Here is a 27,500-nt window from a genome sequence, read left to right on the forward strand (position 1 = left end):
TTCGCCAATCATACGCGTAAATATAGTTTGATTACCAGTAGACTTTTTATGCATAAGATACGCGCACAGATATCAGAAGCAATTATGTATATCCTGTGCTGGACGCTGGGTTGATTTTTTTTTTTTTTTCAAGACTCTTCTTCTCTGGCGAAAAATAATAACCCGTTCCCTGAGGCCCGGCAGTCCTCCTATGAATCATATACATCCACATGTCACCACTTCGGCGCTAACACCCACCGTCCATATTGAATACCGTACATGCTAGGGCTGTCTCACAAAGAAATGGTGTATTGGTATTAGCGGGGGTATTTTTACGTGTCAAAAGGATTTATGGTAGATCAGTAAACTTGGCTTTGACTTTATTCAGATCCCTAAACTGTTCCCTGCCCCAGATGGGATTCGAACAGGCGTCCATTAGGCCAGCAGAGTATCTATTTATTTGGCCAACGAAAGATAGTGTGAGAGAGAGAGAGAGAGAGAGAGAGAGAGAGAGAGAGAGGAACTTCTTAACCTCTTCAGTCCTTTAGACGATTTTTTTTCAGCTTAGGGAGAGAGACCAGGCAGTGAAGGGGTTAATGGAGGTCGCTTCTGATGATCAACTTAAAATCATCTATCTATCTATCTATCTATCTATTTCCAGGTGCCTCAATTTCGTAAGGGATGGCCACAAACAAATCGCCATCGTCTGGAGGTTAAAAAATAATAAAAACCAAACTATAGGACGTTTGTTTTAACTTGGCAAAGATCCCTAACCCCTTTGGGCTCAGTTAATGGCCAAGTTTAGACTTAATTTGACTAGTAACCAAGGAGACTCATTCTTACCTCACGACTCATTGAATTTCATGGAAGCAACTTAGTGTTCAAGGTGAGGGAGTGGGCCAGTTCCGTCAAATGAAAGTAGACGTAATATTTTATTTGGGTGATGCGTTAAATTGTGATAAATTCCTGCTACTGGACACACACACACACACACACACACACACACACACACACACACAAATAAAAACACTCTCTCTCTCTCTCTCTCTCTCTCTCTCTCTCTCTTCTCTCTCAAATAAGGAAAACTGGAGGAAGTGAGAGATAATGGTTCTAACAAGATACACGGCAACCGCCGAGACCACCTGTCCTCTCTCTCTCTCTCTCTCTCACACACACACACACACACACACACACACAATTTTTATTTACGTTTATCACTCCCTACCCCCCTCCCTCTCTCTTTCTCTTTTATTTACGTTTACCGCTCCCCCCCCTCTCTCTCTCTCTCTCTCACTTTTATTTACGTTTATCGCTCTCTCTCTCTCTCCCCGTCTTTGACTTCCGTCTCCATTTAATGAGAGACTGACTGATTGGAAACGACTTGGCAAGAGAGAGAGAGAGAGAGAGAGAGAGAGAGAGAGAGAGAGAGCAACAGGTGTGTCAGAGGGGACTAATAGGTTTCGTGTCAGTAGCATCTGTTGGTGAAATACCTCTCTCTCTCTCTCTCTCTCTCTCTCTCTCTCTCGTCCCATTACCATCCATCAACCAATCTTTTTTCTCTCATCAGGAGCGTAGGGACCCGGGGATAGGCTATACTGGCAATATTCTACGTGAGGGAGATCAGCCTCACTCGCCCCTGAGCGGCATCATGTACGCAGTAACCCCCAACAAACTCTCAAACTTAAATCTTTATATGGACTATTAGACTGAAGCGCCTTAACCCACTAAACCACCAGGGACCATTTTGTTTTATGGTCACCACCCAACGTAAAATGACTGAATGAGTTACAGGTGATCATTTGGCTTGTCACTCAGCGTAGAGTCACCTAAGGACAACCCCACACAACACTACAATTACTACATTATATTTCCATTTATCTATCCACGAATATGTCTATCTATTTGCACTTCGTTCATTTGTCCTATCATTCACCAGCATTTTTGTGTATATCGGTAGGTCACAATTTAATTATATATGTCTGATTATATCTATCCATCTCTCTATCTTTGTATATGTTTGCTGCTTGCCGGAATCTTTCGATTCGGTAAGCATGTTCGTGAGTCCCGTATGTTTGTCTGTCTGTTTGTTTGTCTGTATGTCTGTCTGTATGTCTGTCCGTCTGTTTGTCTGTCTGTCTGTCTGCACTCTACAGGTCACAATTTTGCGTCAATCGTGTTGGACAAAATCAGACGGTAGATATCCATAAACCCTGGAAGCCTGTTGTGTTTCATCAAAATCGGTCCAAGGCCCTGGGCTGGGTGGCGGGTTGAAACCCCTCATTGGCCGTGGGTCCGGAATTCGTCAGGACCCAGTGGCCGGCCCCGGCACCATTTTTTCAGATTTCGACAATCGTTTTTTTTTTTTTTAAATCAAATTGAACAGGAACGTCTGGGACAGCTGGCAATACAATTTTTAGCGTCCTAAACCCATCCTGTGCATCGCAATGAGACGCGAAAATTTTCGCCAAATGACTACCTATACATGCCGGTGAAAACTAAAGCAGAGAAGTGAAAAAACATCGCACTAAGAAATATCCATATTTTCACCCCTCAAAATTTCAGTGGTATGGCAGGTGCTCTGCCAATGGCAGTTTCAGCAATCTGTCTCTCTGTCTGTGTGTCTGTCTCTGCCAGTCTATCTATCTGTTTATCTACCTATATCTATCTATCTATCTATGTCTCTTTCCTTCTACCTACCAACCTAAATACATACCTCCCTACCTACCTACCAATCTATCAATCTATCTGCCTAACTTGCCGGCATACATTCCTCTTTCCATCCACACGTCCACCTTGACTCATTTGTCCAACTTGATCTGCCTCTCCTCATATATCTGTATATCAATCACTATCTGTCATTTCACAGCCCGTCGCTTAAAAACACTTATCTATCATTAATCACTTCTGGCCGGGGACAGAGAGAGAGAGAGAGAGAGAGAGAGAGAGAGAGAGAGAATGATCGGTAAGGATGGAACAGCCCGTCGAGAAATGATAAAAGGATCAGTGAAAAAACAGGGAGAAATGGAATTGCCTCAAAATGTATCGTTCAGAATATCAACATTTTTGGATTTTTTTTTAATTATTTTCGTCGATAATATTCCCTGATGGAGACGATTACTAATGCATTTTTCATACTGATATAATTTGGAGGTTTCCTATAATTTTGATTTGCTTGGCGTTTTGTTATTATTATTATTATTATTATTTTATTATTATTATTATTATTAATGCTACAATTACTACTACTACTACATTTATTATTGTTACTGTCGCTGTTGTTCCTGTTATGGTTATTATTATTATTATTATTATTATTATTATTGTCGCTGCTGCTGTTCCTGTCATGGTTATCACTAATTATTATTATTATTATTATTATTATCATCATCATTACCATTAATATTATCTTGGTACTTTGAGATTTTGTTATTCATCTCACGCCTGACAAAAACCCCAACCCCTTTCAGCTCAATTGATGGCCAGGTGTAGTCAGACTGGAGGGTTGATATGACTAGTAACCAAGGAGACTCATTCAAAGTAAAGGAGTGACGCAGTTCCCTCAGATGAAAACAAATTATGGTAGTGAAAGGATGTTGGTTTGAAGTCAGTCTCTCTCTCTCTCTCTCTCTCTGGCAGAGGACGACAATGTTACCGCCCTGCATCCTTTCCACAGCACTTCTTCGTGATTAGCATTATATTCCAGCGTTACTCTAAGCATTATATACAGACAGATGACAATTTCACGCCTATACTCGTTACTTTATCTTGGCCTAAAATTCCCATCTCTCCATCTTGAATGCTGAGTTGTGAGGATAGATTAACATAGGAGTATAATGCTAGTCACAAAGAAGTGCTATGGAAAGGATGTAGAAAGGCAGCACTGTCTTTTTCCACCACTGAGCTACGTGACATAAGCTGCAAAGGAAAGAAAATTTGGGCCAGGTTAGAGTAAAAAGGGTATAGCTGAAGTTAACAGAGGATAGACGAGTACGGATCTTGAATTTAGCTCTCTGTTATCTTGTTTTTGTTTTTTCTTGGAGGGAGCAATTTCTGGGGTTCTGGCCTTTGGTTCCTTCTTCCTTGCATAAAAAAAAAAAAAAAATCAAGGATAGCATTTGTACCGAGAATAAGGAATTTCGTATCGTATTTTAGCAAGCGAATGATTTTATTTAACACGGAACTCCCCGCCTTCACAGTTCAAATCTTCACGACTAAGCTGCTCTGCTGATGTGAAGAACGTTGTCTGGACGCAGCGTGAAAAAAACGAAATTACGTCTTTGTGCTGAAGAGGTTAAAATCACTAATCATAAACACATCATTTTGGGGATCTATAGCTACGAGTATATCTATATCTATCTATCTATTTATCTATCTGTATGTCTATTTATCTATCTGTCACTACGTATAAGCGCTGATAATTGGCTACACTCTCTCTGTAAACATTATTCCTAACAAGACACACACACAAAAAAAAATATTAACTGACCTTTCTGTACACACACACACACACACACACACACACACACACGCCGACGAATTTCCTTTTATCTTGCAAACATTAATACTCCTCACAGTGAAAAGAAACAAAGAAATATACAGTAGTGCCAGACAAATGAGTTCCTTCAGCATGCATCCTTTTTTTCCTTCCCGTCCTCCATTAATCACTACGCCTGTTGTTGTGTTTTCCTGGTGACCGCAACTCGTCCTTTACGTGTTCTATCGCTGGGGTTATCAGTGTGTGTGTGTGTGTGTGTGTGTGTGTGTGTGTGTGTGTGTGTGTGTGTGTGTGTGTGTGTGTGTGTGTGTGTGTGTGTGTGTGTGTGTGTGTGTGTGTGTGTGTGTGTGTGTGTGTGTGTGTGTGTGAGAGAGAGAGAGAGAGAGAGAGAGAGAGAGAGAGAGAGAGAGAGACCTACTCTGTATTACATGGTTACCACCCAACGTAGTAAATAGTTCATTTGATTACTGGAAACCATATACTTTGTCACTCAGTCTCGAATCACCTGAAGGTATCACTATATCGGGTGAGTGGATGGTGGTACTGGAATAGATAAACTAAACTTATCTTTTCTTTCCCCCATCAGGAGTGACCCTCCCTGTCTCCTTCCAAGTTTAATAAAAATCGTCTAGAAGGCGCAGAATCTCTCTCTCTCTCTCTCTCTCTCGCCAGTATTTCTTTCACAACAGGAATAACCCGCTCAATGACGCTGTAAAAATTCGCAAAAAAATAAAATACATAAAGTGAAAAAATGACCATCTGATTTAACCTTCTCTTTCCAGTTCTCTCCAGGAGTGACTATGAATAAAATCGTCCCAAGAAAGCAAGAATAGGCTAAACACACACACACACACACACACACACACACACACACACACACACACACACACACGAGGTCCCTTGATTGAAGCTTCTGTTTTTCGTCACCAAATTTAACTCTATTTTCTCTTTTTCTCCCTCTTCAGGAGTGACCCGCCCCCGCTCGGCCTCCCCTACTGACGACATCCCCTCCTGCAAGCGGATCCGCACTGCCTTTACCTCTACACAACTGCTGGAACTCGAGAGGGAATTCGCTGCCAACATGTACCTGAGCAGACTACGTAGGATCGAGATTGCTACCTACCTCAACCTGTCAGAGAAACAGGTGAGAGAGAGAGAGAGAGAGAGAGAGAGAGAGAGAGAGAGAGAGAGAGAGAGAGAGAGAGAGAGAGAGAGAGAGTACGTAGGACTGAGATTGCTACCTACCTCAACCTGTCAGAGAAGCAGGTTAGAGAGAGAGAGAGAGAGAGAGAGAGAGAGAGAGGCATTCCACTCCTATAATTTTTCCGTTTCTCTTCTCCCTGCAGGTAAAAATCTGGTTCCAAAATCGCCGAGTGAAATACAAGAAGGAGGAGGGAGGGCAGACCAGAGACAAATGCTCGTGTCTGCGTACGTGCACCTCGTCCAGACCTCGTGCACGTGAGCAGGGCGGCGGGGAACAGCGGTGCGACAGCCAGACCCCAGGGCAGGACCATCAGCAGACCGACAAAGACCACTCCAGGTGGGTACACGGGGGGATGAAAGTTTGCTTAGTATTTCACCACTTTTGCCTGTCACTTTATTCTGGTGTGTGTGTGTGTGTGTGTGTGTGTGTGTGTGTGTGTGTGTGTGTAAAATAGGAAGCTCCGTAGCACGCTTTTTTATTATGTTTTACATATTATATCTTCACATCGTCTTTTACGTTACTTGTATATTGAAAATATGGTCATAACTTGCCTCAGTGACGTAGAAGATTTAAAAAATGTATTACGCAACAAAAATCGCTAAGAAAGAAGTGCTATAACTCCAGTGCCATCTAGAATACGGGATTTCTTCATTTCAACATCCATAACTGGTATCTTATGGATCTGTTTTTTTCCCTTTCTCACTTTTAATCAGCTAACCCACCCGCCACCTAACCTAGCACACTCTCTCCACTAACCACCTAATCTAACCCAACCTAACCCTGCTCATTCACTCATCCTAAAACTTAACCTAACCTAACCAGCCAAACTTGACAAAACTCAACTCAACCCATTCAAACCTAACACTACCTAGAAAAACATAAACAAACCTTCCCAACCACTTCAAACTTAACTATCTACCTATTGCCAGACGCCTTAATCCCGTAAGGGGTGGCCACAAACAAATCGCCTCCATGTCACTTCACTGCCCTGCTCCCAGCTCACATCCCCCTTTCTCATATACCTCTCCACTCCACCCCTCCATCTCATCCTCGGCCTCCCCCTCCCTCTCCCCCCCCTCCACCTCACTCGCATATACTCTCCTCGTTAGTGTCTCGCTTTCCATCCTCCCCACATTGCCAAACTTAACCCAATCTAACTTAACCTAACCTAACCTAACCTAACACAGTACTATCCATTTAATCACTAAACCCCTTTTCTCCCTCAGAACCTCGCCACAACCTCCACCACCACCACCACCACACCACATCAAGCCAGAGTACGATATGTGCCACAGCAAGAACGACACAGCTTCCTTCCACCACCACCAGAGGGCCACGGAGGAGTCCAGTCAGGATATTGTCACCACCACGGCAGGCAATCCCTCCACCACGGCACTGGATGCGGGAAGATACGGCTCAGACGTGGAATCCGAATGTGACAGGGATAGTAATGAGAATATCGATGTGGTATAATCATGACAGGGACAGCGGTGAGAATATCCTATGTATCTAATACTGCCAGAATCCCAAAACGACAGGAATAGCGGTGAGAATATGAATGTTGTGTAACTGTGACAGGGACTCACGTGAGAATATTCCTTGCCTCTCTCTATACCCATACGCCTTAATTCAGAAGAGGATGGCAAGGAACAAATCTTGACGCAGCTTATTTATAACAAGTACACCGGTGAGAATATCGAGTTAGAATAGTGACGACGGGAATATTTATCGGTCAGAAGTGCGAACACAAACAAGCGAACTGCGTAAGGCGGAAGAGAAAAAAGAAGAAACGGGAAAGAGAAATTTACGAGTCTTGCTTTGATAGTGACCGTAAAAATGCTACCTGTGTGTGTTGTGGATACCTGTGGCCTGATGAATACCTGTCTATCAGTCTGTCTGCACCTGTCTATCTATCATTCTATCTATTTATGGATGTCTATCTATCTATTTATCTATCCATCCATCCCTCTATCTACTTATCCATCTGTCTGTCTATTAGTCTACCTATAATCAGAGGCCTTAATCCCGGATGGGGTGGCCATGGACGAATCACCATGTCACCCTGTACTTCACCATCAAGCTGCCCTCTCTGCAACTCACACCTCCATCCCTCATATACCTCTCCATCCTTCCATCTCATCCTCGGTCTCCTTCTCCCCCTCCATGTGCATAAACGAGCAGATGAATTATTGGCCAGAGCTTTGCCTTCTAGAATACTTTTACGATATTTTTTCACGAGAGGACCAGAGTTGAATTTGGTGACTATTTGCCTTATCGGTGCCTATGTATGTATATTTAAGAGGTGAATTGACGTGGTCTGAGGGATTTCGCAACACCCCTTCCTTAGTGGTTTATTTGCCACGTTATCTTCAGTATTCCACTGTTTGATACTGGGGGAAGCTAGCACCTCTTCTCTAGCGATTTATTTTCCATATTATCTTCAGTATTTAATCTTCTTTACTGAGGGAAACTGCGTCAATATTAAAATTATCTAGACATCATGTAAGAATATGTTAAGATGGAAACTAAGTCGCTATGGAAGAGGTGTTACGAAGCCCCCTACGTCGCCTAGAATACGACTCCAGACCCTACGACACATGCATTTTGCTATTACACAGGGTGGTCCACAAATAGCGCTTCTCTTCTACTCCGCCGGGAGGATTTCTTGCGTGTTGTGGGGACGGCTCAACGTAATCAGTGTCTTCTGTATCATTTAGTCACGTCCTACTCCCACTGCCATACCCACGCCCACACCAGCAGACTGAGCCGTCCCCGCGACACACACACGAGTTTCTGGTGCAGCGCAATATATGGACCGTCCTATACTCTTGCTCCTGCCAGACGATTTTACTCAGCTTAAAGGAGAAATAAATAGAAACCAAGGAGTCGGTTGAGGAAGGCTGCATGTTATCCTGAAAACTCTCTCTGGAAATCGTCTAGGTACCAAGATTAATATGATGGTTTTTAAGATGAAGGGGGATTTTGTTGCCTGTGTTCTTGCTGCTTCCAGACGATTTTACTCAGCTTAAAGGAGACAAACAGAAATCAATGGGTCAGCTGAGGCAGGCTGCATCTAATCTTGCAAAATCTCACTGGGAATCGTCTCGGTGGCAAGATTAATAAGACGGTTTTTAAGATGAAGGGGGTTTATGTGCCTGTCTCTGTGAATTTTGCCTCAAGTGGTGATGGGCGCCTTCACGTGGTGGCACCTATATAAACGGGTGATTCCACTGCCCGAGTATACGAAAGTCCCTCAACTCCCTCCCTATCCCCCGAAAGGAAGATGGTGGGTTGCAGGAAGAGGGTAATTTCAGCCAATAGTTCACCGGGTTCACAGCCACAAGTACAATAACTACAATATCAACAAGAACAATAACTTCAATAAGAAAACAACAACAACAGCACAATACCAATGCCCGAGTTCTCGTAGCGTAAGGAGGATCCCTAGCACCTCTTCCTTAGCGATTTTTTTTTTTTTATACGGCTGGCTAAAAATCAACCTCTACCCTATTTATGCAGAGTATGGCGATACTGGAAGAATTCGTATAACACAGAATAGGACAGTAAGGTGTAATAAGCAAAATAAATCGCTTACGAAGAGGTGTTTGGGAGCTTCCTTCTATCCTTTTCTGTGAATCGACGTAACACACAAACTTATTTATTCTTTTACCGTAAACTCATGTCACTTTATTTCTCATTGTATATTCGTCACTTTATTTTTTATTGTAAACTCGTCACTTTAATTTCATTGTAAACTCACGTCACTCTTTTTATTGCAAACTCGTCACTTCATTTTTATTGTAAACTCATGTCACTACTTTTATCGTAAACTCACGTCATTTTATATTTGTACTGCAAACTCATGTCACTATTTTTTACTGTAAATTCATATCACTTTATTTCTTATTGTAAACTCACGTCACTTTTAAATTGTCTGGGTATACCTCACGCCGCCTATATCAACCCCTTCAACCCTAGGACGTGTTTAGTAGTGTATTTGTACTATCTCGAGTTTTTTTTTTTTTTCAACCAGATTTTTGGAACTGGAGGGGTTGGATAAAGCCTTCATTAACCTCTTCACTATGTTTTTTTTTTCCTTAAACTTAGTAAAATCGTCTGGTCGAGCAAGATTAAAACAGAGACTGAGGATTGAATAGAAGGGGTTTGTGAAGGGGTCTGTCTCTACACCACCAAGACCTGTTCTATATTTCACCTCCAGACAGACGATTTCATTCAGTTTCAAGGCGTCTCCCTGGTAGTGACGGGGTTAAGGGAGGCGATATCTAACCCCTTCAGTTCGAAAAGTAACTCCAGCGCTGACGAAAATCGTCTGGAGAGAGCAAGAATTCAAGAACCTCGAGGGGATGAGGTTAAGGACTATGACAAGGGCCCCTATTCTCGTTGGTCAAGGAAGCTCCCTAACACCTCTTCCTTAGCGATTTATTTTTGGATAAGGGTGGTTAATATCCTTTTGTACACTATCTATGCAGGGTATGGCGATATTGGAAGGATTTATGGAAGACAGGCGAGGGCAGCATGGTGTAATGAATAAAATAAATCGCTTAGGAAAATGTGTTAGGGAACTTCCTTACGCCTGTACTCTCGTCGGTTAAGGAAGCTTCCTAACACTTCTACCTCAGCGATTTATTTTTGGATAAGGGTGGTTAATATAATTTTGTACGTCATTCATTTATGTGTGCGATATTGGAGAGATTTATATAACACAGGAGGACAGCAAGGTGTAGCTAATGAAAAATAAATCGCTTAGGAAAATGTGTTAGGGAGCTTTCTTACCATACACGACAAGAATACGGGCCAAGAGCACATTTGTAAATACTTTAGTAGTCTGTGTAAGTAGTAGAGTGTAAATAATGTACTGTAGTGGCCTGTAAGTATGTAATATGTTAGTAGTGTGTAAGTAGCCTATATATCATGGTATACTCTTTTCACTTTAACTTGGCCCAGATTTTCGTCCCTTTGTGGCTAATGTCACGTTGCTCAATGGCAGAAAAAGACAATACTACAGCTTTTTATTTTTTTCATAGCACTTCTTTGTGACTAGCAGCATATCCCAGTGTTCATAGTCACAACTCAACATGCAGGATGGAGAGATGGCAATTTTAGGCAAAATTAGAGTGAAAAGACTATAGCACTGCGTATATATATGACTGATTGTGCCTCTTGCAACAGCTTATAAAAATTATTCTTTCACTGCAATGACGTGCTTTGTTACGCTACTCTACGCCTTTCCTCTAACATGGCTCAAAATTGCCCTCTTTTCCATCCAAAATGCAAAGTTCTAGCGTGAGATTAACACCTGAAATTCATGCTAGTCACGAAGAAGTGGAATGAAGAGGACCCATAAGTCTTTTTTCCTGTCAATAAACTACGTGAAATAAACTGCAATAAGGCAAAATTCTAAAACTGCCATCTCTCCATCTGAAATGCGAAGAAGCAAGGGATTAGCACTGGAAATTCCTCCTAGTCACGAAGAAGTGCTCTAAAAAATGTAACACTGCCTTTTTCTACCAATAAGCTCCGAGAAACAGGCCGCAAAAGAACACAAATCTGGGCCAAGTTACAGTGAAAAAGGCATATTAGAAGATATGTGTTACTTTGGGGGGTGCTGTTGGTAATGAAGGGGTTAATGAGGGCTATAGCTAAGAAGTTCATTAAGAAAAGCCTCTCCTTGAATAAAATCGCCGGGAGATAAGCGAAATTTACCACCGATATAATGATCTTGTTCAGAATGGGTTAAGACTTCAATAAGTGTTCCCTGAAATTAATTACATACCTGTATCATACGTGTTTTACTCCGACTTGGCCTCGATTTTTGTCCTCACGTTGCTTACTTCACATAGCTCATTAGTGGGAAATTACCTGGACAGCTATATGCACTTTTCACAGCACTTCTTCATGACTGGGGCTACTCGAGGAAAATGACAGTAATACAGCTCCACACCTTTCTCATTGCACTTCTTCATTACTAGCACCATATTCTATTGTTAATCTACTGTTACAGCTCAGCATTCAAGATGGCAAGTCTAGGCCAAGTTAGAGTATAAGGGGTATATCAGAAAAAAATAACACTCCTTATTTCGTTAATGGGATTCGTCCAATATGACACTCTAAGTGACTAGCCTTAAGATTCAGGAAATAACTTACGAATATTTTTCTTTCGTAAATCGCCAAGTGGTCTTGTGAGTTACGGCACTCCACCTCGATGGTGTCTGTACGGATTTCTATCTGATGGGCGGTTGGGGTTTACTGCTCACATAATGCCACTCAGGGGCCAGAGAGGCTGGTAACACATGCCTTAAATGTCGCCAGGCCCAAAGCCCCTGTTTATATCGGGGTAAATAGGATTGGCTGATGGATGGCAGTAAGATTCCGTTTTGCAGGAATAACAGTAAGATCCTGCATCCTCCTTTCCTTATCTTTCCTGCAGAAAAACAACTCCTATGGTAGTATGTGTGAATAAAAATGTGAAGAACTTGAAACACACGACGTTAAACGAACTATTGATGCAAATTGTAAAACCCATATAAGTGAGATCTCGGTTTGAGCGATCGTGAGCTGCCAAAATTACCGTGAAAAAATGTGAAATATCCAGGTGCTTTACAATCGTTCCCAAACACAAATAATAAGAATGATGAACTACAAAGCCACTCTTCTCACATCGTCGCCACACCAGCCTCATCCCACAGTAGTAACCAGGCATACGGGACCGGCCACTTGTGAGACGGGGTAAAGGTAAGTTGGAAATATTGACACTGATAATTTTCATAGTATTTACAGAAATTGAGTTTAAAACAGAAAACTATCATGTAAAAACAGGTTTGGCATAATATTATTTACTTGCTGGACAGTTTTACGTTTTGATTTTGCCGTGAATAATGAAAGTACATAATCGAAGACCGTCCATCTTTAACAGTTTTAAAAATTGCTTATTAGTGTCTTTATTTAAGGCTAAATCGAGGCACATAGAGTACTTGATATTATGTCAGTTATTTTCACACGATATTTATCTACTGAAAAGGAAATCTGTTCTGATACTACGAAATTTATCAATGTCGATATTTTCAATCCCCCTCCCCCTTCTAACGTAACCCAAAACTCGAAAATGGCCAATTGTGGAGTGCAGTAGAGAGCATAAATATGTGGCATGTCAAATAATAATAATAATAATAATAATAATGATAATAATAATAATCTGTTATGTACACCGTTCGTGACAACAGGGAAGTGATGATAATTCTTGTGATTCCCTTACCAAAGTACAAACACACGCCTTAATCGCTGCCATGGACGAGGGTCATTGTGGGATGGTGGGGTCTGTATGGTCTCGGTGGGAAATAGTGATGATACGTGTTCCGGAAATAGTGGAGATAATTGCGGAAATAGGGAAGATACATACATACATGCATACATAAGAGACGTGTTCCGGAAATAGTGAAAATACGTGTTCCGGAAGTACTGAAAATATGTGTTCCGGAAATAGTGATGATACGTGTTCCGGAAATAGTGACTATACCTGTTCCGCAAACAGTGAAGTTACGTGTTCCGGAAATAAGATACGTGTGCCGGAAATTGTGGAGTTACGTGTTCCGGAAATAGTGAAGATACGTGTTCCGGAAATAGTGAAGATACGTGTTCCGGAAATAGCCTGTTGGAGTTACGTGTTCCGGAAATGGTCATATCTACATCGCACTTCTTCGTGACAGGCATCATATTCTCGTGTTATTCTATTGGTTCAACTCAGCATTCAAGATGGTGAGATGGCAATTTTAGGCCAAGTTAGAGTGAAAAGAATATAGCATCATATTTTAATCTAGTGTTACAACTCAGCATTCAAGATGCGGAGATGGCAATTTTAGGCCAAGTTAGAGTGAAAAGAGTACAGCATCATATTTTAATGTACTGTTACAACTCCGGATTCAAGATGCGGAGATGGCAATTTCTGACCAAGTTAGAGTGAAAAGGGTACCGTACAGCATACTAACCACGCCCGGTATACTAAACAGCAGAAGTATACTCAGGAGACTCAGCAGCCTTCAGCGTCCGTCCTAGCCTCCCTAATCCCTGTGAGCCTTATCCCATTATGCCTTTTTGTGATAGTAGGAGATTTGTGAGTGAATGTTTTGGCGGTATTGTGTTCTAGTCAGGCTTGTTTACCAGGGAGGCGATGTGTCCTGTAAATTAGGATTAGGGAGGGGGATTATCGAGGAGGGGGAGAGGGAAGGGAGGAGGTGAAAGAAGAGAGAGTAGGGGAGGGAGGGGAAGACGGGAGGGGAGGAAGGGGGAGAGGGGAAGAAGGAAGAGAAGAAGGATAGGGGGGAAAGAAGTCGGGAAGGAAGGAGGTAAAGGAAAGAGAGGAGGGGAGGGAGGGGGAAAGGAGGAGGTGAAAGGAGAGAGAGGAGGGGAGGGAGGGGAAGAGAGGAGGAGGTATAAGGGAAGGAGGGAATGAAAGGAGAGAGGGGAGTGGAAAGGTGAAACAGAAAAGGAGAGAATGGAGTGAAGGGAAGAAAGGGGAAAACTGAGAGAGGGGAAGGAAGGAGGTGAAAGGAGAGGGGGGGAGAAGGGTAGGAGGGAAAAGAAGAGAGAGAGGAGGGAAAGGGAGAGAGTTGCGAAGAGATGGAAGAGAAAGGGAGAGTGGTAAAGTAGGGGGAGAGAAGAGACTAAAAAGGATGTGGAAGGGAGGAAAAGAGAGGGAAGGGAGGAAAGGGTACTGGGAAGGACTGGGAGGGGAAGTGACAGGAGAGGAGGGAAACACAAGAGTAGTGTGGGGAGGGGGAAGGAGGGGAGAGGATGGAGGGGAGGGGGAAGGAGGGGAGAGGATGGAGGGGAGGGGAGAGGATGGAGGGGAGGGGGAAGGAGGGGAGAGGATGGAGGGGAGGGGAGATGTAGTGGAGGGGTCTGTGATGAACCACGAATCGCGCCACCTGGTAAACAAAGTAAATAAATAAACAAATAAACGAATAAAGCATTGACTTTTTTATTACCTTCTCTAGATTTAATTCTCTTTATATAGTGACTTCTCTTTTATTCCCTCGACCATCAGACGATTTCACTCAGCTTAGGGGGGAGAGAGAGAGAGAGAGAGAGAGAGAGAGAGAGAGAGGATCAAACTTAAAACGTGGGTCAAATATGGAGTACAACAAGGAACTCTGCTTCCCTGACCTCTTCCCCACAAAATATCAGTCCTAAGATGAACGACGCTAAAAATGTCAGGAGTAAAACAGGTCCCTTGTCTACAGGTCATTGTTTACAGGTGCTGACGAGTGCTGACGATCGCTGACCAGGCTCTCAATCCGGACTTCGCGGAACTGACTATGGCCCTTCTCGTTGGTTAAGGAAGCTCCCTAACACCTCTTCCTGAGCGACTTATTTTGCTTATTACATTCCAGACCACGCGCAGGTGACTATGGCCCGCATCTCGATGGTTAAAGAAGCTCCCTAACACCTTCTCCCAAGCGATTTATTTGTTCATTACCCCTTGCCGTCCAACTGAATTACATAAATCCTTCTAATATCGCGCAACTCTGCATTTATTAACGTACAAAACGATATTAACCAGCCATATCCAAAAATAAATCGCTAAGAGGTGTTAGGGAGCTTCCGTAATCGACGAGAATAGGCTACGAGAATAAAGCCTCGGGCCCATGACAAGATTTCGTAGGGAGGAGAGTGTAGCACCAATCGAACAGGGCGGTACTCCCAAGGTGGATGGGGAGCTGGTAATTGGGAGATCTGTGAGGTCCCTTTTCACTATACTTCTTTCACCGTAACTTGGCTCTGATTTTCGTCCTCTTGCAGCTTAGTTCACGTAGCTCACTGGCAGAAAAAGACAGGGCTACGGTGCTACATCTTCCCATGGCACTTCTTCATGACTAGCAGCGCATTCCAGTGTTTATCTGGTGTTACGACTCAGCATTCAAGATGGAGAGCTGGCAACTATAGGTGAAGTTAGAAGAAAAACAGTAATGCTCCCAACACGCAACTCCTGACCATCTTCCTGTGCTGATCTTTTTCCGTACTCTTGTTACATTTACTTAAACTAGGCGGAGATTTTCGTCGTTTTTGCAGCCCATTCCCCTTTGCTCAGTGGCGGAATAATGCTAGCCACATACGCAGGCGACTTGCGTGACGATTTTATGACGATTGGCGTCAACAGGCCAATCCTCACCGTGTGTGGGGCCCTCCAGTCCTGTCGTCTGGAGGAATGACACCACCTCATGGAACTGCGTCTGATAATAATTCCACGTGAGGACAGAAGGACTGGCATCATTGGCGCCAGTGGTCTGCGTGTAGTGACGGTCCGCGCCAGTCGTCTGCGTGTAGAAACTGTCCATCGCCACTTCTACGGGAACTGAGAACTCACTTGTGCTCTCATGCCTCCATACACACACACACACACACACACACACGACTGGCGCCCTGATGCCTCTCCTAACTCCAAGCATTAACGACAATCATCGTGAGTGGGGTTTTGACTACGATGCTACGAACTGATGCTAGTCCACAAATGATGATCATCACGACAATCGCCTGCGTGTGTGGCTATAGCTTAAGACAATGCTATAGACCTGCACCACTTCGTAGCACTTCTTCGTGACTAGTACCATATTCTATTAATCTCTTCTTACAGCCCAGCATTCAAGATGGAGAGACAACAATTATACGAGTTTTGTTGTTGTTGTTGTTGCTTATTTCACGTAGCTCTGGCAAAAAGAAAAAAAAACTACCGCTGTTCATTCTTTCCATAGCACTTCTTCGTGACTGGTATAATATTCTGCTCTAAATTTACTTATACAACTCAGCATTCAAGATGGATATGGTAATTTTAGATCAAGTTGGAGTAAAAGGAGATGGTAATTTTAGGTCAAGTAGCCTATGAGTAAATATAGTTAAAGTGAACAATGTAGAATAAGTACAGTAAGTAAACACTCAGCTTTGGAGTCCCCAGAGCAGTGGACCAAAAATACCTCCACTGTTGTTTTGGTGACGAATTTCTGAACTACAGACGACAGGCTTGGATTATTATTATTATTATTATTATTATTTATGCAAGGAAGAAGGAACCAAAGGCCAGAAGCCAGTAAGATTGTTCCCTCCAGTTACACTACATGAGGTCAATAACAATTTCAGTTACAATTGGCTTAATTACAAATGCATGGTTCAAAAGATTCTCAGATTTCAATATCACCTGCAGTTATATGAACGCTAATTAATGACTGAAACACTGTATGTGTTTGCTGTTTATGTTAGTTTCTTTTTCCTCTCAGATATTTGTGTGATTCGGTAAAACAAAACAGTTACGCAGAGATTCAACACAGCGATGTGAAAGAAAACACCCTGAACACCACGCTTGTTTACTGCTGCTCCCGCCGACTGAACATAAAGTCAGTGAACCAAACAAACGCCAGTGTACACAAACTAAAAAGCTTACATTGCAGTGGAGGTCAAACTGAAGACGAACTGAAACCTAACAGGAGGACTTCGACCCCCAGACCCCCCGATGATTATAACCAAATCTCAAAGCTTCCAAACTAAAATGTGCACTGCGTAACACCTGCGCTAAAACAGTATCGTGTGTTAAGGGCGTTCTTTAATCATGTGGCGTTATGGGACGGAGTTTGAGCGATCATAAATGCAAAGCAAATCTAAATATACATCAGACATGTCATCCATTAAAATATGATACAAGTTGGCAAAAGAATGCTCTACGATTAAATCAAAATACTTCATATTTCGTAAAATCTATATGGACACAGTATGACGTACAAATATTGAGGATCCTATTTACGTATTTATAAAAACAAACATTTTAAAAACGCCCATTATATATGCTAATCTATTAAAAAATAACAAAGGATCCTGTTAACACTTCATTCCAATAGGATATTGGGTAATACCACTTGACTGCCGTTGTCTTTTGTTATGCAGTTGTTGCGAGACGTGGTACGCTCCGTTCCGACAATCTGTATCAGGTGATTGTTTATATTCTTGTCTATATACAAATTTATAAAGTTTATCTACAATTTCTCCTTCCCAAAATTAGCTACACATATTCATGTAAATGCACAGAGTAAACTTACCTTAATTAACTAGCAATAACGCCGTAAGAAGATAAATAATTCATCCACACATGTACACAACAAAACCAACATACACTCTGCTCCCACAATGCCTTGCGTTGCAAAGTTGCCAGTCACAAATATTGCTAAACTTGCTATAGAAAAGCTACATTCACTAAATACATAAACCTTAAAAAAATAAAAAATCGCAACAAAAGTGCTTATCTCAAGAATTATGTTAAAGATATGTAAAAATTGTTTATTACACCAGATTTCTTCCCGCTTAACGTTTAAAAACGGACGCTAAGATGCAGTGATTGCAATGTCTAATTCTAGCGGAAACAACGCTATCTTTGACAACGGCTTTGTTCTATTTACGAGCCAATCATAGTTATTTGGTGTCTAATTTCCTATATAATATATACATATTGTGCCACAACTATAACATATATATTTTAACTTATCTGATCTAGGAATACATAGCTTAGTTTTCTTTTTCTCACAATATCAACTCCCAGAACATCCCCAATTACTACTTCGGCAACTACCACCACCATTGCTGCTGCTGCTGCTGCTGGTGGTGGGGGCAAAGGGGGCCATGGTCCTCCCAGTGGGCCCCAATTCGAAATTTTGATTTAATGTGTTCACATTATAGTAAAGTTTCACCACCATTACTACCACCACCTCCACCACCACCACCAACAACTACTACTACTACTACTACTGCTAAAAGGACTTTAGCATAGTGTCAAATATTACACTACTCTTATTTACGACAATATACACAAATTTTTAACACTTAATTACGGTAACTAATATAATGCCCTTTAACACAGTAACCCTTCAAGTATGGGGGCGCTTATTATTAAAACTGAATGCGCTAAGGTTATGGCGTCGCATTTTGAGTAATAAGAATGCCTGTATTGTATTTATCAGTCTGTATCTCATATTACAGTCAGCAGTGATAAAGAAGGTTAGTTTATGGAGCAACTGTGACTGGTGTAATTAGCCTGCATCCCACATTACATTACAGTGCGCACTCAGTTATTATCCCAACATTATTGCTAGTCCTAAGTGCGTATTCTCGTCGGGTATGGAAGCTCCCTAACACATCTTCCTTCGCGATTTATTTCTGGATATGGCTGGTTAATTTCCTTTTGTACGTTTTGTATGCAGAGTATGGCTATATTTGAAGGATTATTAAAACACAGAATAGGACAGTTAAGTGCAATAAGCGAAACAAATCGCTTAGGAAAAAGTGTTAGGGAGCTTCCTTATAGGCGACGAGAATACGGGCGCTAGATGTGAAAACGTCCATACTGAGTCGTCTTATGTGGTCCACGCTCGTCCACTCTGCCTCTTAAGAGAAACCCTTTTATTTATTATTTATTTATTTACCTTGGCCCGGATTTTCGTCCTTTAGTACCGTACCTTGTTTCACGTAGCTTAGCGGCAGAAAAGGACGGTGCTGTGGCTCTACATTCACTTCCTAGCACTTCGTCATGATTAGCATCATATTTCAGTGGTAATCCCTTGCTTCAACTCAGCATTCAAGACGGAGAGATGGCAATTTTAAGCCAAGCTGGAGTAAAAAGAGTATAGAATGTTCGGTGACGAGACGGTTTTATACAGCTTATAGGAGAGAAGTGCAGGGGGTTACATTAAATCCCCCATCAACCCCTCCACTACTTGGATGTTAATCTAGAAAAATCGTCTTCTAGTAGCGGGGATAAAATTAATAAACCCGACGTCCTACACAACAGCTTATCAATCCCTTGCCAAAAATTGATAACTGATTTGGCTGGACAAGGTGGGCGGTGGTAATAAAGATATGTGAGGCTTTCGACATGATACCGCCTTCCTGTCAGTTTACGCGGATATCTAGCACTTCTTTACTACTTTATTTCTGCTAGTGGTAATGGTGTCGTTGTTCTAGCCAAATAAAGCACCTTAACCTCCTTCAGCTGCTGTAATAGGTCGTTGTTCCAGTTAAATAAAGCACCTTAACCCCTTTCAGCTCAGTGGATGGCCGCAGATGTAGTCAGAATAGAGGAACGATTTTGTTAGTAAGGCAGGGGGACCCATTTCTACCCCACAACTAAGGATTATTGAATTTCATGAACCACGACTTTATTGTCTGGTTGTCCGTCTGGTCCAGTTCCGTTAGGTGAAAACAAAAAAGACTATAGTTAACATCGTCGTCTGTGATACTACAAAAAATCGAATCCTGGCGAAATCATTCCAGTTTATTCTTGTTCCTAGCGGACGATTTTATTCAGCTGGGGAAAGGTATCTCGTACTAAGGGGGTTTAGTGAAGTTATATCTCAATCCTTAAGTTCGAAAAGCTAATCCTAAGCTGAATAAAATCGTCAAAAAGTGAAAAAGATAAAATAAAATACACACCACGGGCTCAGTTGTTAAAAAAAAAAAAGAAAATGCACACAAAAGAATATTCATGTCAAAAAGGTTAAATAACTCGCTACAGAAGTGTCACTAAGTCTACTCAAACTGACGGAAATATAACCCCTATGGCCGTGGGGTTAAGAGGCTTTTTATTCTTGTGGGGTGGAGTGTGGATTCCGGGGGCTTGAATGGTGTGTAGATGAGTGTGTGGCCCATTCCACTGTTAGTTCCTCTCTCTCTCTCTCTCTCTCTCTCTCTCTCTCTCTCTCTACGGTTTTACTCAATTGGATAACTTAATAGTTAACAACCTTCATTAACTCCTTCAATAACAAAGGGGTTTTCTGTGCTTAATAAAATCGTCTGGTGGTAGCAAGAACAAGATGATTTCCAAACCCTTCCTGCTCAGATGACAAGCCAGGGATAGTCAGACTGGAAGGTTAATTTGACTAGTAACCAAGGAGACTCAACCTCATTCCCAAGGCTCAACGAATTACATGCACCTACGACCTAGTATTATTGTAGGAGTGACCCAGTTCCCCCACGTGATAACAAACCGAGTATAGACGACTTTATTCAGCTTAGGAGATGCCTTTTAACACAGAGGGATTTGATATGCAGAAGCCTCTTTCCTGGCTGAGTAAAATCGTCAGGAGGAAACAATAACTAGACGATTTTCTTTACGTGACACTTTTCAAGGAGGGGGGGTTAAAAATGGTCTTACTTAACCCTTCCAGGACGAGATTTTTCCTGAGCTGAATGAAATCATCTGAAGGCAACAAGAATCAGAGGAATCTCTACTATACGAGGTTTTTCATGATCTGAATAAAACCGTCTGTTGGGAAGGACGATATGAGGCCCTTTGTAAACTGAAAGAAATCGTCTGTCAGAAATGGAGAATATTATGAGGCCCTCTGTATGATGAATAAAATCGTCTGTTAAGCTGGGAGAACGATACGATTTTTTATTTAAATGGATAAAATCGTCACCTGAGCAGAGAACACTACATTTTTTTACATAAATTAATAAAATCGTCTTTTAAGTAAGGAGAACGATGCGAGGTCTTTTTATAAACCGAGGAAAATCGTCTGGAGGTAGGGAGAAAGACACGAGGCCTATTGTAAGCTGAATAAAACCGTCTGAAGGTAGGGAGGCCGATAGGCGCCATTTTGTAAGCTGAATAAAACCGTCTGATGAAAGGGAAAATAGTTAGGCCCTTAGTAGGCTGAATGAAATCGTCTATCAAGCAGGGAGAACGATACGAGGAATAAAACCGTCGGATGGGAGAAAGAATATTCATTCATAAGCTAAATAAAATCGTCTGTAGGTAGGGAAGAATATTATAAGGTCTTCTGTAAGCTGAATAAAATCGTCTGGAAGCAGCAAGAGTTCCCACATTTGTATTTTATAATCTGTAAGGGACGAATTGGGAAGGTTAATGTGTAAATCCTATCATGTTTGTACCACGATCCTCTCTCTCTCTCTCTCTCTCTCTCTCTCTCTCTCAGGGCACTTCCATTCGTTGTCCCTCAAAATGTCCTCCAAATTATATTCCCCCACCCCCTCTCTCTCTCTCTCTCTCTCTCTTTCTCTCTCTCTCTCTCTGACGAGGGAGTACCGGTATAAAAGGCACACATACCTAACATGTCATCAAGAGAGTGACAGTGAGAGAAGGGGGGGGGTCCGTGTGTGTGTGTGTGTGTGTGTGTGTGTGTGTGTGTGTGTGTGTGTGTGTGTGTGTGTGTGTGTGTGTGTGTGTGTGTGTGTGTGTGTGTGTGTGTGTGTGTGTGTGTTTGTGTGTGTGTGTGTGTGTGTGTGTGTGTGTGTGTGTGTGTGTGTGTGTGTGTGTGTGTGTGTGTGTGTGTGTGTGTGTGTGTGTGTGTGTGTGTGTGTGTGTGTGTGTGTGTGTGTGTGTGTGTGTGTGTGTGTGTGTGTGTGTGTGTGTGTGTGTGTGTGTGTGTGTGTGTGTGTGTGTGTGTGTGTGTGTGTGTGTGTGTGTGTGTGTGTGTGTGTGTGTGTGTGTGTGTGTGTGTGTGTGTGTGTGTGTGTGTGTGTGTGTGTGTGTGTGTGTGTGTGTGTGTGTGTGTGTGTGTGTGTGTGTGTGTGTGTGTGTGTGTGTGTGTGTGTGTGTCAGGATGAGATAACACACAGACCAAACCGGCTACTGAGGCTCGTCATGCTGATAAACCCACATAACCCACTGAATTAACTCTACCTCCTGGTGGTGGTGGTGGTGGTGGCGGTGGTGCTAGGTGGTGTTGCTGTGCCGGTGGTGTTGCTGTGGCGGTGGTGGTAGTGGGAGGTGGTGGTGTGGTAACGTGGGTTGTGGTTGTGAACGGTGAATACGGTTGTGGCTGCCACTGTGATAGGTTTCAGTGGCAAAATCTCAAAACAAAATACCATCGATCTTACGGTACAGGAGTTACGGTACAAGAGACAACATTTCCCGCCAAAAAAGATTTGTCAGAGCTCCACCTAAAGCCAAGGGATAATGGCCGTATTATTTTCAGTCCGATTTTTTTTTTTTTTCCATTCACGTCAACGTAGGGTGATATTTAGCTTAGGAGAGACCTCGAGCAATAAAAGGGATAATGATGAGTATTGTTAACCTTTTCAGGTCTAAGCGTCTCTCCCAAACTATGCAAATTCTCTAGCGTGAGCAAAAAATAAAAATACAAGGACGTGGCAATGATTAGGTGGATGTGCAGTGCGTCCCTGAGTGCGAGGCCTGGGGGTGAAGGGGGCGAGGTTTACGATGGAAGAGTTGAGAGGTAGGATGGGACTGGAGTGTATTGGTGTTGTGATGAGGAGAGGTAGATTGAGATGGTTTGGGCATGTGGAGAGGATGGGGATGATAACTGGGTGCAAAGGGTGAGAACTGTTAATGTTGGGGGTAGGGTAGCAAGTGGCAGACCGAAAAAGACCTGGAACGTGGTCATTAAGTGTGGCAACAGGGATAAAGGACTAAACAGGGAAGCTGCCGGAGATCGAGTTGCATGGAAAGCCGCCATTAAGTGACCAGGGCCGACGCATGCAAGCAGGATGGAGCCTTCAAAAAACGAACCGAAACGGAAAGAAAGATGTCATCGTACAAAAAGAAATTTAGTGGTCATGTGAGGATTACGTGGTGATTAATCCCTTCAGTCCTGTTATTTTGGTTATTCTTGCCACTACAGACGATTATTACTACATATGGAATAATCCCTAACACTGATGGAGTTACTGAAGGCTATATCTAACCCCTCCGGTTCGAAAAACGCTCCCTTACTTGAAAAACCCCTATACAGTAGTTTCGTCTGAGGGAGCTGGCCTTGTCTCATAACCTGAATACTAAGTCGTGGTAAGATGAAATCCTATGGGCCTTGGATATGAGGTAAAAATTTATCTCCTTGGACACTACTCAAAATTTATTATCCTGCAATCTGACTACACCTGACCCTGAACTCAGCTGAACGGGGTTTGTGAGAGTTAGCAGATGAAAATAACCCGATCATAATGGCAAGGATTAAAAATGGACGATGTAGTAGTAAAGAGGTTAGGTGGTGATGTGGGGTGATTAGGCGGGACACAGGTGGTGGTGGTGATAAGGTTTTCAACACGATAACTATTTATATTATCGGTATATTCTTGCCAGTAAATTTTCGGAAATACACCCAACTGACACTGTAATTAATATGCTCACTGCTGAATTTAAGCAATTCTAAGCATTTTCTCTTGTATAAGCATTCGTCGCAAATGCTTTTCGTCGTACATAAAAAAGGAGATGGGTGGGGGGGGGGGAGATTCTCCAGCTCCTATCTCCGTCTTTCATTACATCTAAGTTAACCTAACCTTACATAACTTAACCTAAATTAATATAAATTAACCTAATCTAACCCAGTTTAATCTAGTCTGGACGTAGTTTCGATTACAGACCGAGCTACTATCTAAACAACCCCCACACCCACTCCTTATCTACTTAGTACCCTACTAAAAAGTGCATTTGCGACGGGTTTATATAGAAGAAAAACTGTTTAAAATGCATAAACTAAATGACGAACATGTGAATTTCACTTTACGTTTGTTGGATGTAGTTCCTAAATACCCTCAGAAGACTTAATTCAGCTATGACAACGTTCATTTATAATATATTTTTGCTTCTCCCAGACGATTTACTTCAGTTTATGGGAGATCTCTCGCTGTGATGGGGTTTGACGTGTGTGTGTGTGTGTGTGTGTGTCCTCTTCCATTTCAAGATCTTTTTATTATTACTGTCTCGCTTTCTCCACAAGGACAAGGAACACTAGCAAGTGGGCAGCGCTTAAAGAACGAGGGAAAGTGTGGGGTTAGAATACAATATCAGGGTCGTGCGAAGTGAAAATGTAATGAGAAAACGTGGCTGGCTTACCTGAAGGATGTTATTGTTGGGCGTGCACTTCACTCGATGATATAGTGGCCTTCAGATCTCTGGACATAAGGTCTTGGGTGGATGAATGTCAGCGATAATGGGTTGACTTTAGCTTGAAGGACTACCCATAATCAGGAAAAAACCCACACTGGAAATGCTATGGCAAACTCAGCCGCACGAAAACTTAACTCCGAGACGCTTACCACGACTGGGTTTGTTTATACGCTCTAGGGATAATCTCGATATCGGGATTATTTTACTTCCAGTTCACACCGAGGTATATGGCATAAATTTAACCTTTTTTTGCAGTAAGACTTGAGTACTTTCTCTCAGTTTTGCTTTTGACTTCTATTTTATTTTGTTTTTTTTAGATTACATTTCTATTACTAAAATTTAGATATGCCATTAATATCGACTATTGCTGGCGTTCCTAGTTCCGTTTCGCCTTAATACACCTAACAGATTTAACAGCTTTCCCCATTGTTATTATTATTATTAGCCCACGAAAGCGCGAGGGGGTTATGTGTTTTGTTAGGTTTGTCTGCCATTGTTAGCAAGACTGGAAAAACTATTGAATGGAATTGCTTCAGATTTGGCATACTGAAATGAGGAACATTACAGGAACCGATGATTAATTTCTGGTCATAGATCGTATGTCAAGGCCCTGGTCAACGTAAACAGCCTTGATACAGTTTTGACCAAAGTTGGTGGAAGAGCTGGGGAAGGAAAGTGAAGTTAATATATTTTGAGAGCTATCGATCAGATGTAAATGTACCACGGCAAGGTCAAAGGTTCGACCTTTTAACTCAACTAAGACTCAGTTCAGTGTGGATTAAACTCAGCGAAGGGTTCAAGGTTTGCAGAGGATGAAATTATTTAATTTTCACAAAACTAAAGATCAAGGCCATAGGGTAAGGTCAGTTTAAACACTTTTGATCCAGTTTGAACCAAACTTGATGGATGTGTTGAGGGTCAGGTAAGGCTGAAATGATTCGATTTTGAGAATATTCAGTCAGAAGTCAAAAATAGGGTCAAAGATACGGCCTTGAGGTCCTTCCAGACAATCAGTGGGCACGTGTCGCGTCCGAACACTGCTGCTCATCGGTTTCAAAGGATGGTGACGAATCACGCTATAAACCATAAATAAAAAGCAGGAAAGGATTTTCAATTCATCACGTCTACAGGATTATTTGCCACTATTTTTTTTATCATCATAGTCCAAACCAAAGGTGCCCACTAACCCTGTGCACAGGCCTTTAAACTGATTGTATGACGAAGGTGTTGCATTCTCCGAGTGCATCTTTTCCTATTTTGCTGTTGTGCTGTAACAAGAGTTTAACACTAGAATGTGGTGTTAGTCAGGAAGACGAGCTACTGAGTGACTGCAGCACAGCAGTATTGCCTTATTCTGCCATGAAGGTGCGGGAAATGAGCTGCAAAAGGTCGGAAATTTTCTAAGAGCGGACGAGTTATAATATACACAGACGTTGCTGACCGCAGCGTAAGAGGTGACATGTAATTTTCTTTAGTACAGTGCAGAGGATCATAACACTTAACCACATGACATACACTAGCAGGCCAAAGTTCATGCTCTACCATTAATCCTGAATGGAAAGGAGTCGTAGCCAGGGTCTGACACTAAAAGATGGCCTGTTGTTCAGTGTTGAGGTGGTAGTTGGAAGCTTTAACTGCACGAGGGGCAGTTTGTGATGACAGTGTTATGTATAGTAAAGTTTCACATTACGATAGTCAGTTTGTTTTCATTTGACGGAACTAGGCCACTCCGACAAATCAGATAATAAATCCTGGTAACATGGAGTTCAGTGAGCCTTAATTAAGAAGTAGGATTCTGTCTCGTTGGTTACTAGATCAATTTTTCCTTACCCCCCATTGGAGTACACTGGGCCATCAGCTTAGTTGAAAAGCGGTTACGGATCTCTGTCAGCTAAGAGTAAACGCACTATAGCAACGGGTCTTTGCTGAGTGTGAACCCGTGGCAGTGACTTGTTTTCGCCCATGGGTATAATTAGATGGTAAGCTGAAATATGGCTGACCAGTGTACACCTTTAGCCAGCCTAACTTAACCTAACCTATTCTAACTAAACGTATTCTAACCTAACCTAACCTAACCTAACTCTGTGTTACCTGTGTGCACCCATACATGACGTGTTTTGCGGGGATGCTGATAAAATCTTCCTAGAAACCGCCGAAGCCTAACCTGTATTTAACGCACCTCCAACACCACGACAACCCTGACGTCCAGACGGGGACAAAAAACTGGCGTAATATTTCACCTCTCTTTCACCTCTCGTTTTGGCCTTTTCTTCTCATGTCAAATACTTCTAAGCTGAGAGAGGCTTGGTATGTTCCTGATAATTCGTCTCTTCAACGTGTAACTTTACCCTGCTGGCTAATATCCCTATGCTGAGAATAATTTGGTATAGTCCTTATATTTCACCTCTTCTGTTTTTCAGTTTCCTCTGCTGGTTAGTATTCATAAGCTGCGAGAGGCTTGGTATGTTCTCAGTGCGATTATTTCATCTCTTCTATTTGTCATTTACCTCTGCTGGCTAATATTCCTAAACTGAGAGATGCTTGGTATATTCCTAATGTTTCATCTCTTCTTGTCACTTTCCTCAGCAGGTTAATATTCCAACACTAGAGAAGCTTGGTATGTTTCTGTCTATTGATGACTACAAAAGTTTGCATTGTATTTCTCCTCTCCATCTCCTCACTTTCCTCAGCTGGATAATGTTCCTAAGCTGAAGGAGGTTTGGTATATTCCTCTGCCCATACATGACTTTATTTGATATGATGCGTCAGTTAGGAAAGTAACGGACATGCCCTGAAAGAGAAGCAGACGCAGTGGAAGAGGCGAACTTTTCTCCCTGGCTGTTCTTTCGTCGCTGCCTCACGACCACTTCAGTAAGTCCGCTGCCAGGTTTGTAAAGGCTGAG

General features: G+C 42.2%; 1 protein-coding gene across 1 annotated transcript in view; it reads left to right on the forward strand.

Moving 5' to 3' along the window:
- Positions 1-7,151, forward strand: part of LOC145416909 (GS homeobox 1-like) — a 14,672-nt gene extending 7,521 nt beyond the window's left edge. Inside the window, exons 2-4 of the mRNA XM_080285771.1 lie at positions 5,440-5,618; positions 5,821-6,014; positions 6,905-7,151. Coding sequence (XP_080141897.1) covers positions 5,440-5,618; positions 5,821-6,014; positions 6,905-7,151 — 620 coding nt within the window. The remainder of the gene's footprint in view (positions 1-5,439; positions 5,619-5,820; positions 6,015-6,904) is intronic.
- Positions 7,152-27,500: the final 20,349 nt, after the last annotated feature.

Source organism: Coenobita brevimanus, chromosome 108 (genome assembly GCF_032717465.1).
Source record: "Coenobita brevimanus isolate Jiangsu-jjx chromosome 108, ASM3271746v2, whole genome shotgun sequence".
NCBI classification, from domain to species: domain Eukaryota; kingdom Metazoa; phylum Arthropoda; class Malacostraca; order Decapoda; family Coenobitidae; genus Coenobita; species Coenobita brevimanus.